Here is a 17,391-nt window from a genome sequence, read left to right on the forward strand (position 1 = left end):
ACCCTGAGCAGAACTGCAGAGATCACCAACTCTCAACTGCACTCTGATACTAAGAGTTAAAACTTTAATACGTCATTGATGGCAAGGGCAGTGTATCAGATTATAATTGCCACTGATAACTTATACTCACACTTTCCAGCATTTATACATCACACATTTATTTTTCATGACTAATTCTTTCGTTCCACATTGTCACGTAGTCACAATTACACCAGTTTATTCTGTTTGCATGAACAGTTAATGGAAACTTTTTGAAAGCCGATCTGTCCATAATAAGCTGTGTGAATGGGCAGCTCTTGTGTCCAATGCAGGTCAAATTCAGATTTTAAGTCTATTAAAAATTTAGAGCCATTGGGAAATGGGCATGAATTCTTATTTGAAATAACTGTTCAAACTGATTTTTATTATCTAACCTGCCCAGTAAAAGATTGTGGCTTGAGATAACTTTTCAATACACTTTTAGTGAAAGATTCATCATGAAAATGAAACAAATTATATCTTGAGTACACTCCGTCTTTGTGCTCCTTGATTACCTTTGTAATAAGGTTTATAATATGTGGTATTAAAAATTTATGTTTTGTTCAAAGCAAATGCAGGAAATAGGACAAAAAGTAGATCTCAGTTCAATTAAAATCAGTGTTTTTGAAGAATTTATTTTAAAATTCTGACATTCTTATAGTGCCTGACCCCAATAGTACTTTAGTTCTGTTTCAATAAGTATGCTATTCCTGTGCAATCTGCCATTATTTTTTTAAAAATTAATGAAGTCACCAGGAAATATACATCTCAAATAATATTGAATATCTCATGGAAGAGAATCCGTTAGCGCTATGCATATTGATTTGCATTCCTAGAAGGCTTCAGTGGGGAACAACCGCACTCAAAACAAATTGCTTCAATTTATTTTGGTCAAGTAGACTTTCAGTTATTTTAAACATCTAATGATTAGATTACAGAGTGAGTGTAATCTTACTGAATTGCTGTTCTAGAAAGCCAACATGACTCAATGGGCTGAATGGCCTCCTGATAACAGAAAAGATCGATGAGGGTAGTGCTTTTGATGTGGTATACATGGTCTTTCAGAAGGCATTCAATACAGTGTCACACAACACTTCATGGAATAAAAGGGACAGTAATAATGTTGATACAAAATCTGAACAAAAATAAGCAGAGGCTGGGGGAAAGTTTGTAGTGATGTTCCCCAGCGGTCCATATTGGGATCCTCACTTTAATATAAATTAGCGATCTATGTCTTGGAGTGCAGTGAACAAGTTCAAAGTTTGCGGACGACACAAAACTTGGAAGTATTGTAAACTGTGAAGTAGACAATGTAGAACTTTAAAAAGAAGGCAGGTAAGTGGCAGATGAAGTTCAATGGCGAAAATGTGAGGAGATTTAGTAAGAAGAACATGGAGAGTCAGTACAAAATAAGGGGTAAAATTCTTAAGGAGGTGCAGGAGCAAAGAGATCTGGGGGTATATGTACATGAGTCATTAAAGTTGGAACACTAAATTTCAGTTCTCACTTGCAACGGTTCCTGCCATGGATGAGGCTGCAGAATCCCCATATCGGTACAGTAACAGTGGCTTTTTCCATCTTATGTTGTCACCACAGGGGTACCCTAAAATTACAACCTGACCCTTTGCGTGTCTTCATTTATATTACTCTATGGTAACATTATGAGATCAGCTTCCTCAAGTGCGCTGATATTACTTCTATTTCTCCAAGATCCTGAAACACTGCCCGCTCAGTTTGCTTATTTCATGTAATACTAATTAACTCATTCTCCAAAATAGCAGAAACATTTCAGAGCCATTGGGCTTAATTTTACCATCAAGTTGTGTCCATTTTCAGGCATGAAAATTTGGTAAAGTTGGGCGTGAGGTGAGTAGCACAATCTACACCTGCCTCTGTGCCAGTTTCCCCTTTACCAAGCACTGAAAATGGCTGCAATTGGGACCATGCTCAAAATGGGTGCGACGGCTATTTAATGCATCTGCATGCATTTAAATTGACTTAATAGGCTGCACGCCCAACTTTACTGGCACTTCCCCCTTTACCACTGCGTTCGCCCATCCAGAATTGGGCGAAAAGAGCCAAGCTCCACAAAAGTCAGATTCAAATACTCCAGTTAGTGAGGAAGTAGGTGCCTAGTGTCCAACGGTTCCCTGCTTGAGATCAGGGGAAGGGGAGTCCACTGCCATTCTGCCTGAGCTCAGGGGGGGTAGAAAGGGAGTTCTGCTACCATTCTGCCTGAGATCAGTAGGGGGAAGGAGGGGTTCGCTGCCACTCTGCCTGAGATCGATGGGTTTAAGCAGGGGAGGTGCGATTAGTCTGGTTGAGGGAAATAAGGGGGTCATTAATGTTGTGGGTGTGGGAGCAATGCCTGTGGGGGCCAAGGGGGGAGACGTTATCCAACCTGGGAGACGTGGTAGCTTGTGAGATGTGGTTGTGCAGTGTGATTCAGAATCACTGTTTTTACAGGCAAAGTGCACATGGGGGGCCTGGGAACAGGTCTAAATGTTAGATCTGAAATACTCCCAGTTTCAAGTCCACCCCACCACTTAGAATCAAATTGGTAAAATAGGTCCCATTGTGTTTGGATTCCACAAAAGATTCTGACTCAGTGCTGCTACATGATAACCGAGCTTTTTAAATTGTTATTCAGATTGTGGGCTTTTGTAGAAAAACTGACATTTAATCCCCATTCCTAATTAAACTTTCAAAAGTGATGGTGGAAGTCACCTTCTTGAACTGCTGCAGTCCATGTATTGAAGGTGCTCCCATGGTGATGAGAGATAGAGAGATCCAAGGTTTTGACGACTACAATAAAGGGATCGCAATACATGTCCAAGTTATTCAAATTGGTGAAGCTTTTCCAATGCTCTGGGTGCCCTTGTCCTTTTAGCCAGTGGAGATCAGGGGTTCGGAAGTTGTTTTTGAAGCATTGACGAGGCATGCAATGTATCCTGTCAAAAGCACATAATAGTACACACATGATGCAGGACGTGGATGGAGGAAACTAGTGAATGGGATACAGATTAAACAGGCTGCCCTATCCTGGATGTTGTTGAGCTTAATGCTTGGAAAAAGCTAAGTGAACAAATGCAGCCACTTAAAATATTCTTTAATCAATTGCTACTGTGTTTGCATCTTCATAATTGACAGTTTCAAAGTAATTGTTGATTATGAATTTAACAAAAACAGAGAATCCAAAATTCCTCTCTAAGTGTATTAATAGTAAAAGAGAGTTTTGGGCCAATTAGGGACCAAAATAGAGAACTGAATGGAGTTAGAAAGCACTCAGCTCCAGGGACCTGGGTTCAATTCCAGCCTTGGATGATTGTGTGTGTGGAATCTGTATGTTCTCCCCGTGTCTACATGGGTTTCCTCCGACTGCTCCAGTTTCCTCCCACAGTCCAAAGATGTGCAAATTAGCTGGGTTGGCCAATCTAAATTGCCTCTTATTGTCATAAAATGTGGAGGTTAAGGGGATTAGCAGGGGAAATATGTGGGGTAACGGGGATAGGACCTGAGTGGGATGCTCTTTCAGACATTTGGCATAGACTCGATGTTCCAAACTGCCGCCTCCTGCACTGTAGGGATTCCATGATTCTGAATAAATATTTGTTATTGGTGTTTATTGAGGAAGGCAACTTTACCAAAACTATGAGTGACCACCACACAATCCTTATGGAGGCAAAATCCCATCTTCACACAGAGGATATCATCTATTGTGTTATATAGTGCCACCAGCATGCTAAATGGTTCAGTAATTCAAAACACTAGCAGCTCAAGACGGAGCATTATTCATAAGGATGGGGATATTTGTGGGCCATCAATGGCAACTGAATTATATTAATTCTGTAACCTCATGGCTGAACACGTCCTTCATTCTATTGTTACCATTAAACCAGGGGATCAACCCTGGTTCAATGACGAATGCAGGACATGCCAAAAGCAGCAATGGCCATACCCAAAAATAAAATGCCTACGTGCATGCCAAACAGTGGAAGTAGCCAAACAAAGCAATCCCATAACTAACAAATCAGTCAAAGCTGTGGTGTTCTGTCACACCCAGCAGTGATTGGTAGTAGACTTTGGAGGGGAAAGCCCACAAATATCCCCATCCTCAGTTGTGGAAAAGCTCGGTACATGAGAGCAAGAGATAAGGTGGAAGCATTTAAAACAATCTTCGGCGAGAAGTGCCGAGAGGATGAACAACCTCCACTTCCTCCTATGGTCCTCAGCAACACAAATGCCAGCCTTCAGCCAATATGATTCAGATACATGGGAGCACCAGCATCTGAAAGTTTCCCTCTAAGCCATCACCATCCTGACTTGGAAAGTATATCACTGTTCCTTCAGTGTCACAAGGTCAAAATCCTAGAACTCCTTCCCTAACAGCATCGTGGGTATACCTACACTTCATGGACTGCAGTGGTTCCAGAAGACATTGTTTCAAGGGCAATTAGGGAGGGACAATGAATGTTGGCCTAGCCAGCAAAGCCAATATCCCATGAATGAATAAGATAAAATGATTCACTCCAACGCAATATCAAAAAGCAGCCAAATGCACTAGATACATGAATGGCAATGGCCTTGGCAACATCCCAGCATTCGTACAGAAGACTTGTGCTCCAGAATGAGCTGTACCCCAAGCCAAGTTGTTCTAATATAGCTACAATGAGGACAGCAGTCACATGGGAACACCACGACATGCAAGTTCCCCTCCAAGTCACAAACTACCTTGGCTTGGCATTATATTCGCCATTTCTTCACTGTCACTGGGTCAAAATCGGGAAATTTCCTTTCTAACAGCACTATGGGTGTACTTTCACCAGACTGCAGCAGTTCAAGGAGGCAGCAGCTCAATACCATGTCCCTAAAGCAATGAAGGGTGCGCAACAAATGCTGGCCTTGCCAGCAACAAACAAATCCCATGGAGGAATAAAAAAAGACACCAACTGTAAATCATAAGATAAACAATAATGACAATAAAGAATACAGTAATCTTAAAACTCTCATTTTCTCTGTTATTACAGCTTTCATCACTTGGCTGTATCTTCTTGACAAACAACAAACTGAATACATTTCCTCTCTGAAAGCAATTAATATAATCCCAGTGGAGCAGAAAACGAAGCACTTAATAATCTAAGTGGAACAGAAAATGATGTACAGATATGTAAATTTTGTGCGCTTTACATTAACATTAAGCATGATTTTTTTACATTTGAGGTATTGATGGTTTATTTTTGAAATATCCATTACAGCAGTTTATGGTTCTATAATACATTCTTGTCACCATCTAAAGCTTGCCAGTTAATGTTATAATTCATTCAACAGTCTTATTATGGAGGGACAATCTCATTTTATCATCATAGTGGCTGCCTTTGGTGATTAATCGGTTTTACTGTTGATAACATAATGAGGCAGTCCAGAACGTTGTTGGGCTGATTCACAAGTAAGGAAGGATTTTCATTTCTGGAATCAGGGATGTAAATCCAATTGTCACTTCTTTCCACAGGGTGGAAAGGAACTCATTGAAATGAGCCTGGCTATTCCCAAATTAGTTTCTTGCAAACACACAGCTATTGCATAAAATTGCACATAATTTAACTTAAATGGCAATCTCACTAAAACATGATCACGGTGTGAAATGACAGCATCATGCTGGCATAACTGTGACATATAATTATAATCAAAACTGGCTAAATTTGTCTTATTTTATGTACACTAAGAATAAAATGTATTGACCTAATTGGAAAGAAAACTAGGTACAGTATAGATTAATTAGCCCATTTTGCACTACCGTCATAAACTAATTTCACCCCCTTTACCCCAAAAACTTTTATACTCTCTATCTTCTGATATCAAATAATACATTCTCATTCCCTGCTCACAAACTCCTTCCTGTGAAACTCAACATTGTTGAGTGTCAAAAGGAGCTTAAATTGTGGGGATAGAATAACTAACCCTATCCTGTTCTCAGCCCAGCTCCATATATATTCATTTTCCAGCAAAGGTCGCTACATGATCATCAGGACTACTCGCTGGTTTGTTTCGTCCTTAAGCAAGCCCAAGGGTGAGCACATTACGAAAGGCTCATCTGGTCATTATATTAATTTATACGTTGTTTATCACAGGTCAATGTTTAAGACAAGAAAAATTAGAAATGGGTAATTCAGGACAAGACACTCACAGGTCAAAGTACAGAATTCAGAACAAATGCCAAAAGAGTTCTCCAATCTCAATCAGTTCAAGATCACTTCTCCAGGTTGATGAATGTACCTTATCGTCATTGATCGGTATTTTCAAGTAAAGTGAGAACTTAAAGACAATAATGCAAGTGTAATCCAACCTCTGGGTGGTTAAGTAAAGCAGAAAGTAATCTTTGTAAAAGAAAATCTAATGAGGTTCAAGTTTTACTTGTATTGGATACTCCAGTGAATAGCATGCGGTCATTATATTAATTTACATGTTATTTTCCTTTGGTTACCTTACTGTTTAATGTTAAGACATGAGAATTTAGAGATGGTTAATTCCAGGTAAAATAGTCACAGGTCACAGTGCTCTTTTATTACCAATAGGCAATAGTAGGAAATATCATGCTATTAATCTAACGGTAGCTTTATTCATTTTTTCCATATAAAAGTTTCTTCTGTGGTCCAAGAACAGTATTTGTTTATTAAGTTAACAAAACGTTGGTGATAATGTTGTGGAGGAGGAGTCCAGGATGATAATGGTTTAACAATGATATAATTAAATTTATATATTTTTTAAAACTGGCTACTGATATCTTCGGTTTGCAAGCCATCCGCGACATAGAAGTAGCTTCTGCATAACTCTCGGTAGAGTGTGATATATCTGGAGGCTCTTTTTGTCCGGGGAACCACAAATCTCTCGGTAAATTCAGTCCTACTCAGCTGTCGTTTACTTTGTGCCGCCAACACCCGGTTGATGAAGGTCAGTGCATAGGAGTAGCAGTTGTGCTCATATTCATTGTATCTATAAATTTATATAATAATCATATTTAGAAAACTGGTTGTGATTACTGTGGTTATTAAATAGGAGCTTTAAACAGCTGGAATAGGTAAGAGGCAAGGAGCTACAGATAGAAACATAATGTTGTGTATCATGTGAGACTTGTAGGTTAATGATGGTCAGATATAATCTGAATGTGTGCATTTTTTAAATATAGGTCTCATTAATTAAGTACACATTGTATTCTACAGACTGCATTGTTTATATGCAACACACAGGGACAAAATGAAAATTTAAAAGAAATTGCCCTTATATGGATTGATGAATTTTCTCCAGTAAGTTCCATATTATGTTTGTGTTAGCAGCAATCTGAAATTGGGTGGCAAAGTTGCACAATGGTTAGTACTGCTGCCTCACAGCACCAGGGTCCCAGGTTCAATTCTGGCTTTGGGTGACTTTGAGTGTGGAATTTGCATGTTCTCCACATGTCTGTGTGGGTTTCCTCCCACAGTCTAAAGATGTGCCGGGTAATGGATTTGTCATGCTAAATTGCCTCTTAGTGTTCCAAGATATGTAGGTTAGATGGATCAGCATTAGGAAATGAGGGTTACGAGGATGGGGCAGGAAAGAAGGCTTGGGTAAGATATTCTTTCAGAGAGTCTGTGCAGACTCAAATGGCCTTAAGCTTACAGATATTTGTTTCATTGTTTTTGTTCAGCTGTGTAATATGAATGAAGATTCTGCAGCAATAATGCTCTAGAATGTTATCTGATTTTTTCCATCAATCTGTTCTCATGAAGCTGTTGCCTCGAGCCAGTGTTGAGTTTCAGGGAAGTGAATGTCTCCATATGGCTCTTTGCTACAAGCATGAAGGGCAAACCCTCACAACCAAGTTCAGCCTGACTTTACCCAGCATCTACATAGGCTCATTTCCAGTAAGGGCTGGCAGATTTCAACAACTAACACGTCAGAGACCAGCAAATGAAATCTATATCTTCTCAGCACTATACCAATCAGTACAGTTATCTACTGGTCAAAATGGAAGGAAACAGGGGACTTAAAGAAAAAAAAACAGAATGTACAAAAAGTCTTACTTGAAGATTTTAGCTAAGAAATACAACTTTGCCAACTAAAAGAATGATTATATAAAGAATAAATTATAATTGTGCTGTGGGAAAGCACATTAACAATTGGAGCACTCTCATGGGTGCAATAGTCTGTGTAATAAGTGCAATGAAGTTTAGCAGTTGGGATCAGTGCATTGTTGTATCATCAGTTTTAAATCTATCGTACTAATGATTTGTCATTGAGGGTAGTTAAAATGTGGAATTATCTGCCACAAAATCGCTGAAGCGGAACCCACTAAGTTATTTTAAAAGGAAATTAGATTAGCATTTCAAAAATAAAATTAAAAAGGTATGGAGAGTGAGCCAGATACTGTTAGATCCAAAGTTTCACATGGCAAAATTATCAACGCAAACTTGATGGACCATATGAGCTGTGCTATGATTCATACCTGTTTGGTAACCATAAATCAGCAGTGGAGAACTGTTCCAAATAAAGATTCCACTGGTTAATTAAACTATACATGTCTGGTTGTACCAGTGGAATGCAAACACATTCCTCCCAACCACAGTCAGCTCTTTGGACACCAGTATCAATGTAATTGTATACAACACCTGCGAAAAAGAAAAGTATTGTGTGAACTAAAAAGGTTACAGCATGCAGTAAATGTAAAGGTATATTAAATCTGCAACATTTAAGTCAAACTTTTAGTAAAATAAAGTCGGAGTAGGAACAATTTCCTCTAAAAGAATGTTTTTATTATACTGGTCTCTGGCTTTTCCTTTGTGGAAAAAGACTCCTTTAGGGCACTGCGCAAGCACATCACCTGGTTGTTAATAGTGCCGTATTGATGCCATAGGTTGTGTCCTTCTGCCTGAGAAGAACAGTATAGGTGGAAGAAGGAGCAGTAATTTGGGCAATTACTAATGTCCAGAATTATAAATTTCATACCAAACTCCCAATCATCCTAAGAGTTAAAACAAAACTGAAATCAGAAAATAACGATGACACAGTGGTTAGCACTGCTGCCTCACAGCGCCAGGACCCAGGTTCAATTCCCAGCTTGGGTCATTGTCTGTGTGGAGTCTGCATGTTCTCCCCGTGTCTGCGCGGGTTTCCTCCGGATACTCTGGTTTCCTCCCACAGCCCAAAAATGTGCGATTAGGTGGATTGGCAAAGCTATGTTGCCCCTTAGTGTCAGGGGGACTAGCTAGGGTAAACAGATGGGGTTATGGGGATAGGTCCTGGGTAGGATTGTGGTCAGTGCAGACTCGATGGGCCATATGGCACTATAGGATTCTATGAACTCTTGTTTGTCCAAACTATTATTAAAATTTAGGATTATTCTTCACTATAATATTTTCCACATGACTTTTGGAGTATCTGTCATCTTGTGCTTAAATTACAGTATTTTCTTTATCAAGAAGTAACGTGATTTCATTTTAAACTCACCACTGGTATTTGAAATTCCAACATGAAGATCAGATCTTCCATCATAATCTCTGAAAAACAAAGTGTAAAGAGATATTAAACTGCTGTCCTTCCGAATACTATTCCTTACAATTAACTGGATGACAAAATACCTGCTAGTTAAAAAAAAGGAAATAGATAAACAGAAGAAAGAATCATAGTAAATAATGAAAAGGGAAGAGAAAAATATAACATATAAGCAATTGGTAAAAGTAAGAAGTTTCACAACACCAGATTAAAGTCCAACAGGTTTATTTGGAATCACAAGTTTTCAGAGCGCTGCTCTGATGAAGGAGCAGTGCTACGAAAGCTCATGATTCCAAGTCCAACCCTCATTTGGTGAGTCAGAGTTGGAGCATCTGAACTATGGGAAATCTGATTTGCTGTTCGCGTTCTGGATCAATGTCTACTTGTGCCTCAATGTAGCAACAATTCAAACTGCCATACATCAGTCTCTTATATTTGTAACTGACTTTTATACCATCCATCATACTACAAGAGCATCACACCTACAGTATTAATGGCACATTTCTTAAAAACACTTTTCCCAAAAGAATATGCTTTTTTTTGTTTACTTCGCTCTCTGACAATAATCTCTGAAAGTCTCAATGCTCTAATTCTTCACTTTAAAAGAAATAATTAATCTATACTTCATATATTCCCTTTTCTCTGGTGTTGGATGAGTAACACTACGTGTAATCAAAGAACACTTGAAAAAATACTAAACAAATTATGCAGCTTAACTGGATAGATAGGATGTTAACTATAAACTCCCCAACACCTCTGCTCGCCGACCTCTCACTACAAGTCTAATATTGGACAACACATATCTCAGTCTGTGTTCTATATGGATTAGTACCTTTACGTTCTTTGCGATTAATTGTAGAAAATGTAGTCTATTCGTTTAACATATGAAATTAGATTTGGCATGTTTTATTCGGCTTCATGCTGTCACCCCAAGCCTGAATCAGTTTTTAGTGTGCAGCAGCAGATTTGGGGGTTAATTCTGATGCTGTAACTTAATGCTGCGTTTGGCTATCGGCAGTCTCCTTTACCTCAGGAACGATCCTCTAGTGGGTTTGATCAGGAATGAGCACCTTTCGTGATGACCATCTGCAAAGGAGTTGGGAATACTGACCGGGGCATCCTCCAGTCTTCGTCCCAGGAGGCTCTGGCCACAGATCGGACACTGCTCGGGTATATTAAAACAATAAATATCTTTCTGGCAGTGGCGAAACATGATGATCCGATTCTCCATGCCTTTCTTTACCGACCAGAGAGGTCCCTAAACTATACGGATCATTTGTTAGAGCCCTGGGGTCACTTTAAATACCAACTTCCTACTCAGTGACAATTAAATTAACAGAGCCAATGAGAACTTGAATACAAAGTAACAAACACCATTCCCGGATCGGGGTTTGGGTTGCTGATCCAATCAAGAATTCGGGAGGAGCCCAAGTTGTATCACAGAGTGACTCTGTTTCCGTGTTTGGGTGCAGTGCAGGTCTGCAGAGAGCACAGAAAAGAGTGAGGAAGGTGTTGTATTAACCTGCCTTTTTTTTCAGATGTTATGCATTCCCAACATTTCCATTTCGTGTGTGTGTTGAGCTACCTCTGCGAATAGGAAATTGATTGAGGCAGAGACGAACCAACTCTTAAACACAAACGGAACTGTAACTTTATTGCTCAGGCCTAATGCTGTTAAGAGGCTTTATAGGTGCCGACTTTGTTAGCGCAACAAGGAGGCTTGCATAAACACGGCAATGAAGTTACTGTGAAAAGCCCCTAGTCGCCTGTTCGGGTACATTGAGAGAGAATTTAGCACGGCCTAACCAGCACATCTTTCAGAATGTGGGAGGGAACCGGAGCACCAAAGGAAACCCACACAGACACAGGGAGAACATATAGACTCTGCACAGACAGTGACCCAAGCTGGGAATCAAACCTGTGTCCCTGGTGCTGTGAGGCAACAGTGTTAGGTGCTGAGGGGCAGCAGCGCTAACCACTTTGCCACTCCCATGTTGAGTTACCTCACTGAATAGGTTGTGGAAGAGATGAACCAACTCTGGCCTAATGCTATCTAAGAAGCTTTGTAGGTGCCGACTGTGTTGAACAATCTTCTCCAAAGACAGCCGTGTAAACCAGCCACACAATAAAACTCATGCCACATTACTGCATTACCTTCTTTTGAGTCAAGAGCAAAACGATTCTAGGTGCAGGCATGATTGATAATGCCATCTATGATTTCTTTTATCACTGATCAATCAGATCATAGTGTTATTGGCGGAGCAACTGTGATAAGGAAATCTATTGGAATTTAGCAAAATAGGAGGTGATTTGATTGAAATCTTTCAAATGCTGAAGGGTATTGACAGGGTAAATTTGGTGTCATGAATGTACCAACAAGTTAGAAGCCACCAGTAATTCATAAGGTATTCTGCAGGATGAAAATCCCAATAATAACATTAAACAGATCAAAAGAATACCTTGTCCTACTAATAGAAAACGTCTTAGATCATTTAAAACGATCAAGGGAAGACATACAGATGTTAATCTTTCAGAACTAGAGAAGTGGGGGGGGGGGGGGGGGACAGACAGCCAGATATACAGACAGAATCTTCAAGGGGAAACAATGATATAATTGGCAATCTCTTCCTGGAAGGAGAAGGCAACATCCGTCTTGCAGCCTGAGGGTCAGAGTCCAGCTAGCAGCCTATAAGTCAGTGCTGGTTAGCAGACCAGAAGCAAGAGTGCTAAATACCTTTGTGGAGGCAGTTAAAACCCACATCTTCACTGAACTAAGAAGATACATTCCCTAGAATAACTATTCAATCATATACGGTGTGTTACTTATAAGACCTATTGGATTGGCTGTTGTTTGGGAAGAGGGAAGTCCTGAAACAGTTCAAATCTTATAAATGTACATTTGAATCAAAAGGGGTAACTCCTACTTACACTGTGTCGGCATATTTAGTAGTCTCTTGTATGTGACCATTTTAGATCATTATAGTCCTGTTTATGTATATGTGTCTTCTTATTGTAATAAATAGTCTTTGATAAGTATTATACTATGACTGGGCTGGTTACTGTTCTCACTCGGTATCACATGTGGCTCCTTACAACATTCCTTTAGAGAAAACTATATAGCCCAAGAACCTGTATTTCCAACTGGGGACAAGCTCTCAGTTAACATCAGCTGGGTTCTTGATAATGGAGAGAATGTTTTCTCCTGTGGGAGAATCTGGAGCTCACTGTTTAAAACTAAAGGTCACTCATTTAAAATGGAAATGAGGAAAAATGTTTACTGAGGGTCGTGAGTCATCAGAACTCTCTTCCTGAAAAGGCAGTAGAAGCAGTCTTTGAATATTTTTAAGGCAGAGCTAGATAGATTCTTGATAAGCAAGGGAATGACAGGTTTTCAAGGGTAGACAGGAATGTGGCGCTGAGGTTATAGTCAGATCAGCCAGGAGCTTAGAGAATGGTGGAGCAGGTTCGAGGGACCAAGTGGTTTACTCTTGCTCCTAATTTGTATGTTCGTATGAGGACAGGGAGGTAGAGCTGGGTGATTTTTCAGCTTGAATGTGGAAGCTGACCTCCCCTGAGATATGCTCAGTTGTTCATTGTTATGAAGAATCATGATGTGGGTATGCCGGCGTTGGACTGGCGTAAACACAGTAAAAAGTCTGACAACACCAGGTTTTAGTCCAACCTATTTATTTGATAATATTCTCACTAGCTTTCGAGGGGACAGCCTCTTCGTCAGGTGAATGGAGAGTTCTGCATTCTCCATTCACCTGACGAAGAGGCTGTCCCCTCGAAAGCTAGTGAGAATATTATCAAATAAATAGGTTGGACTAAAACCTGGTGTTGTCAGACTTTTTACTATGAAGAATCATGACAGAGGTACAAATGGGAATTGGATAACGAGCTTTATGGAGAAATGTGAAGGATAATGAATTTTATGTCCTTGTGTCACAGAACCAAATTTGTAGCAATTCAACGCAATAACACTTGTTATTCAGATTAAAGGTCACCAAAATTGGAATTTGGTTAATATTTTAATCAGAAGACTATCACCTTATACTTGGTTGGCTCAGTATTTCCCACTTTTGATGGGAGAAAGCTAATGGAATGTCCATGGCTCATCAGGATGAAAAGCCATCAAAGTTCAAATAAAAAGGCAATCAGAAGGCTACAGTTGGGTGGATCGAAACTTGTGCTTTAAAAGCCTGAAGATTTTAAGTGGGAAAATGAGTGAAAATGGTAAGGTCTGCCACAATTTCTCTCTATTGCAAAAACATGCTGGGATCTAAAGATAATCCTGGCTTCTTTTTACTACTCTGACCCTTTTTTAAAATTTCTCTCCCCTGTCTCCACTACCCTCATCTTCAAATAACAAGTGTAAGGAGTTCAGAAACCTCTTTGTCACTAAGACTATGACCATTTAATCAGCTGTCTCCAGCGATTCTAAATTATCAGTCCACTTGTCTGACAACCGGTGCTGGATAAATAAAAATTCCTACCAAATAAATATTGGAAAGACTGAAACCATTGTCTTTGGTCATGGCTACAAACTTTGTTCTCCAGCCACCGACTTCATCCTTTCTCCTCTTTGACAATTCTTTAAGGCTGCACTGGACTATGTCATACTTGATCTCGAGGTGAGCATTCGATCACAAATTTGTGCCAGCACTAAGACAGCTTATTTCAGCTTTGATAACATCAGCTGCCTCTGCCCTTGCCCTTGTTTGCCTGTTGCTGAAACTCTGCCTTTGTTACCTTTAGCTTTGACAATTCCAAGTAACGCTGGCCAACCTCCTTCACTATACCTCCTAAGTGTCCGACTCCACTATCACAACAGACAGTGTATTCCAACCACTCTCTGAGTGAAGAATCTACCTCAGACATCCCTCCTATAATCGCCCATCATGAACCTTGTAGTTATGCCCCCTAGTAACAGCTACATTCACCCGAGGAAATAGTCTCTGCGCATCCTCTCTATTTATCCCCCTCATCATCTTATAAACCACTATTAAGTCACCTCTCATCCTCCTCCGCTCTAAAGAGAAATCTCCAGCTCCCTCAACCTTTCCTCATAAGAACTACCATCCAAACCAGGCAGCATCCTGGTAAATCTCCTCTGCACTCTCTCCAATGCTTCCACATCCTTCTTATAATGAGTTGACCAGAACTGAACACAATATTCCAAATGTGGTCTCACCAATATCCGGTATAGTTGCAGCATAACCCCTTGGCTCTTAAACTCAAACCCCCTGTTAATAAACGCTAACACACTATAAGCCTTCCTCATGGCTCTATCCACTTGAGTGGCAACTTTCAGAGATCTGTGGAAATGAGCATGCTGCAGAATCAGAGTGTACGAGAATAGAGTGCTGCTCTCATCACTTAAACCTTCTGCCACTGTGTGGAGTTGAATATGCCTGTAGAAGGCATCAATCGCAACTGTAGAAAGGAGAAAAAATTCTGACGTTTCCACTCAAATCTACTCTATTGACAAGGATAACAAGAAGTTTATGTAATAGGGGTTACCAATATATATTTAATGTTCTTAATTTAATATGGCTGTCATGTGTATATTTACAATTGCAAATATTAACTAAGTATCTACATCATGGTTCAAGCTAATTTTTTTTGTTTGACTATGAAAGATTATTTGCAATCCTTTAAAGTGCTCAGGTATACCAGATTTAGCACATGATAAAAAATGTAGGTGCTAACAGTAATCTTTACAAATCTATACACTAAAACTATTTACAGGTAGCACAACAAGACTGACAAGTGAATGGATGGATTGGGATCTAAAAATTACTTGCCTCATAAATTCACTTTGTGATTGTTTGTAGTGACTTAATGCTGCTGGAACTCATGAAATATTTCAAATTTCAGTGATACGAACTACAAGATGGAAATAATATTCTATCACACTTAAGTCTTAATTACATTGAAAGAGTAAAATAGAGATCCTTCCTGAATGTCCAATTCTCACATACATTTGAATTCTCACAGGATTTTATTTTACCGAAGAATTTGAACAATAGCACCCACATGTGGCACACTCGAGTCATCTAAAGTAATTATATTGCACTCAAGATCCTCCTACATGATACATTCAACATAGAAAATAGACCCATTTTTGCTACTAATTGATTTTACCATTGTTCTGATGTTTGTTCTGTTTATAATTCGTTTGAAAAACAAAACATCTGCACCTCCATTTTTAACAGAAATAAGTTGGGGAAAAGTAGCACTTTTTAAAATCTGATTTTTAGTATCTTGTTTTTACTTTACATAGTGCCTGATGCACTCAATAAAAGCCTGAAACAAATATAACATTTTGAAAATTAATAATTTGATTCAGCAACGTCGATAGAGAAAACAATCACCATTGTACGCAAGACTTTTTGCAGCTGGTGGGCATCAGTGGCATTTGAGTGCATGCTAGCCACTAGATACTATTCAATAATTGCAGGCCAATTTTGAGGTATTCTAACACAGTGTATTTTTTGCAATAAAAGCAAAATTTAAAGAAATCATTTGTGGGATGTGGGCATCGCTAATAAAACTAACACTTGTTGTTCATCCCTAACTGCTCACAAAACTGAGTTGCTGCATGGGCCATTTCAGAGGACTGTTAAGAGTCAACCACATTGCTATACGTCTGAAGTCACGTGTAGGTCAGACCAAGTAAGGATGGCAGATTTGCTTCCTAAAAGGGCACTCATTAGCGAACCAGATGGGTTTTTATAACAAGCAATGATAGTTGTCTGGTCACCCATTACCAAGATTAGCATTATATTCATAGAGTTGTGGAGGTGTACAGCACTGAAACAGCCTAACCTGTCTATGCCAACCAGGTTTTCTAAACTGGACTAGTCCCATTTGCCTACATTTGGCCCATATCCCTCTTAAATCTTTCCTACCCAAGTAATTTTCCAAATATCTTTTAAATGTTGTAATTGTACCTGCCTCTACCACCTCCTCTGGCAGCTTATTCCATATATGTACCATTCTCTGTGTGAAAAAGTTGCCCCTTGGGTCACTTTTAAATCTTTCCCCTCTCACCTTAGACCTATGCCCTGTGGTTTTGGACTACCCTGCCCTTGGGGAAAATCCGTGGGCTATTCACCTTTTCTAGCCCCTCATGTTTTATAAACTGAATTTAGATTCTACCAGCTGCCACGGTGGGATTAGAACCATGATGTAGAGATGCCAGTGTTGGACTGGGGTAAACACAGTAAGAAGTCTCACAACACCAGGTTAAAGAACTGATTAGCTGTAAAGACTCGCATTTTGATCAGTATTCTGTAAACTGTGTGTGCCTTTATATGCTCTGTTTGAGACCAGAACTCACCTGACGAAGGGGCAAACCCCGAAAGCTTGTGGGCTAACTATCAGATAAACTTTTTGGACTTTAACCTGGTGTTGTGAGAGTTCTTACTAGGATTAGAACCTGCAGGATTGGCCTGGGCCTCTGGATTGCCATCATTGCGGGTGGTACGGTGGTTAGTACTGCTGCCCCACAGCATCAGGGACCTGAGTTCGATTCCTGGCTTGGGTCACTGTCTGCACATTCTCCCCGTGTCTGTGTGGGTTTTCTCCAGGTGCTCCAGTTTCCGCTCTCAGTCTGAAACCGAAAGATGTGCAGGTTAGGTGCCATGCTAAATTCTCCCTCGGTGTACCTGAACAGGCGCTGGAGTTTAGTGACTTTCACAGGATTTTCACAGTAACTTCATTGCAGTGTTAATGTAAGCCCACGAGTCACACTAATAAATAAGCTTAAAAATTATCTCCTTGAAAATGCTGGGTGTCAGGCTTTTTGTTTGAGAATGTTCCTTCATTATGTTAAATAAT

At 39.7% G+C, this 17,391-nt stretch overlaps 1 protein-coding gene across 2 annotated transcripts; it reads right to left on the bottom strand.

Annotated features, from left to right (window-relative positions):
• Positions 1-4,970: 4,970 nt before the first annotated feature.
• Positions 4,971-10,830, bottom strand: LOC145341359 (MKRN2 opposite strand protein-like). 2 transcript variants are annotated; one of them, XM_080186287.1, is made up of 4 exons: positions 10,575-10,830; positions 9,502-9,551; positions 8,501-8,663; positions 4,971-7,008 (listed from the first exon to the last, which is right to left on the bottom strand). In XM_080186287.1, the coding sequence occupies exons 1-4, from the start codon at positions 10,775-10,777 to the stop codon at positions 6,780-6,782; spliced, it is 645 nt and encodes a 214-aa protein (XP_080042413.1). In that variant the 5' UTR covers positions 10,778-10,830; the 3' UTR covers positions 4,971-6,779. The 2 variants fall into 2 exon arrangements, with proteins under 2 accessions (XP_080042413.1, XP_080042414.1); XM_080186288.1 differs by having other exon boundaries at positions 10,658-10,722.
• Between the last annotated feature and the right edge of the window lie 6,561 nt (positions 10,831-17,391).

Source organism: Carcharhinus amblyrhynchos, chromosome 3 (genome assembly GCF_965287045.1).
Source record: "Carcharhinus amblyrhynchos chromosome 3, sCarAmb.v2.hapA, whole genome shotgun sequence".
NCBI classification, from domain to species: Eukaryota; Metazoa; Chordata; class Chondrichthyes; order Carcharhiniformes; family Carcharhinidae; genus Carcharhinus; species Carcharhinus amblyrhynchos.

Bases quoted from the DNA above. Each gene is read 5' to 3' on its own strand.
- LOC145341359 (XM_080186287.1), bottom strand. From the start codon at position 10,777: ATGGAGAATCGGATCATCATGTTTCGCCACTGCCAGAAAGATATTTAT. The intron at 9,552-10,574 runs GTAAAGGAGACT...TTTGTTTTTCAG, and splicing joins ACTAGAGGATCGTTCCTGAG to AGATTATGATGGAAGATCTG. The intron at 7,009-8,500 runs GTATGAATCATA...ATAAATTTATAG, and splicing joins GATTTATGGTTACCAAACAG to ATACAATGAATATGAGCACA.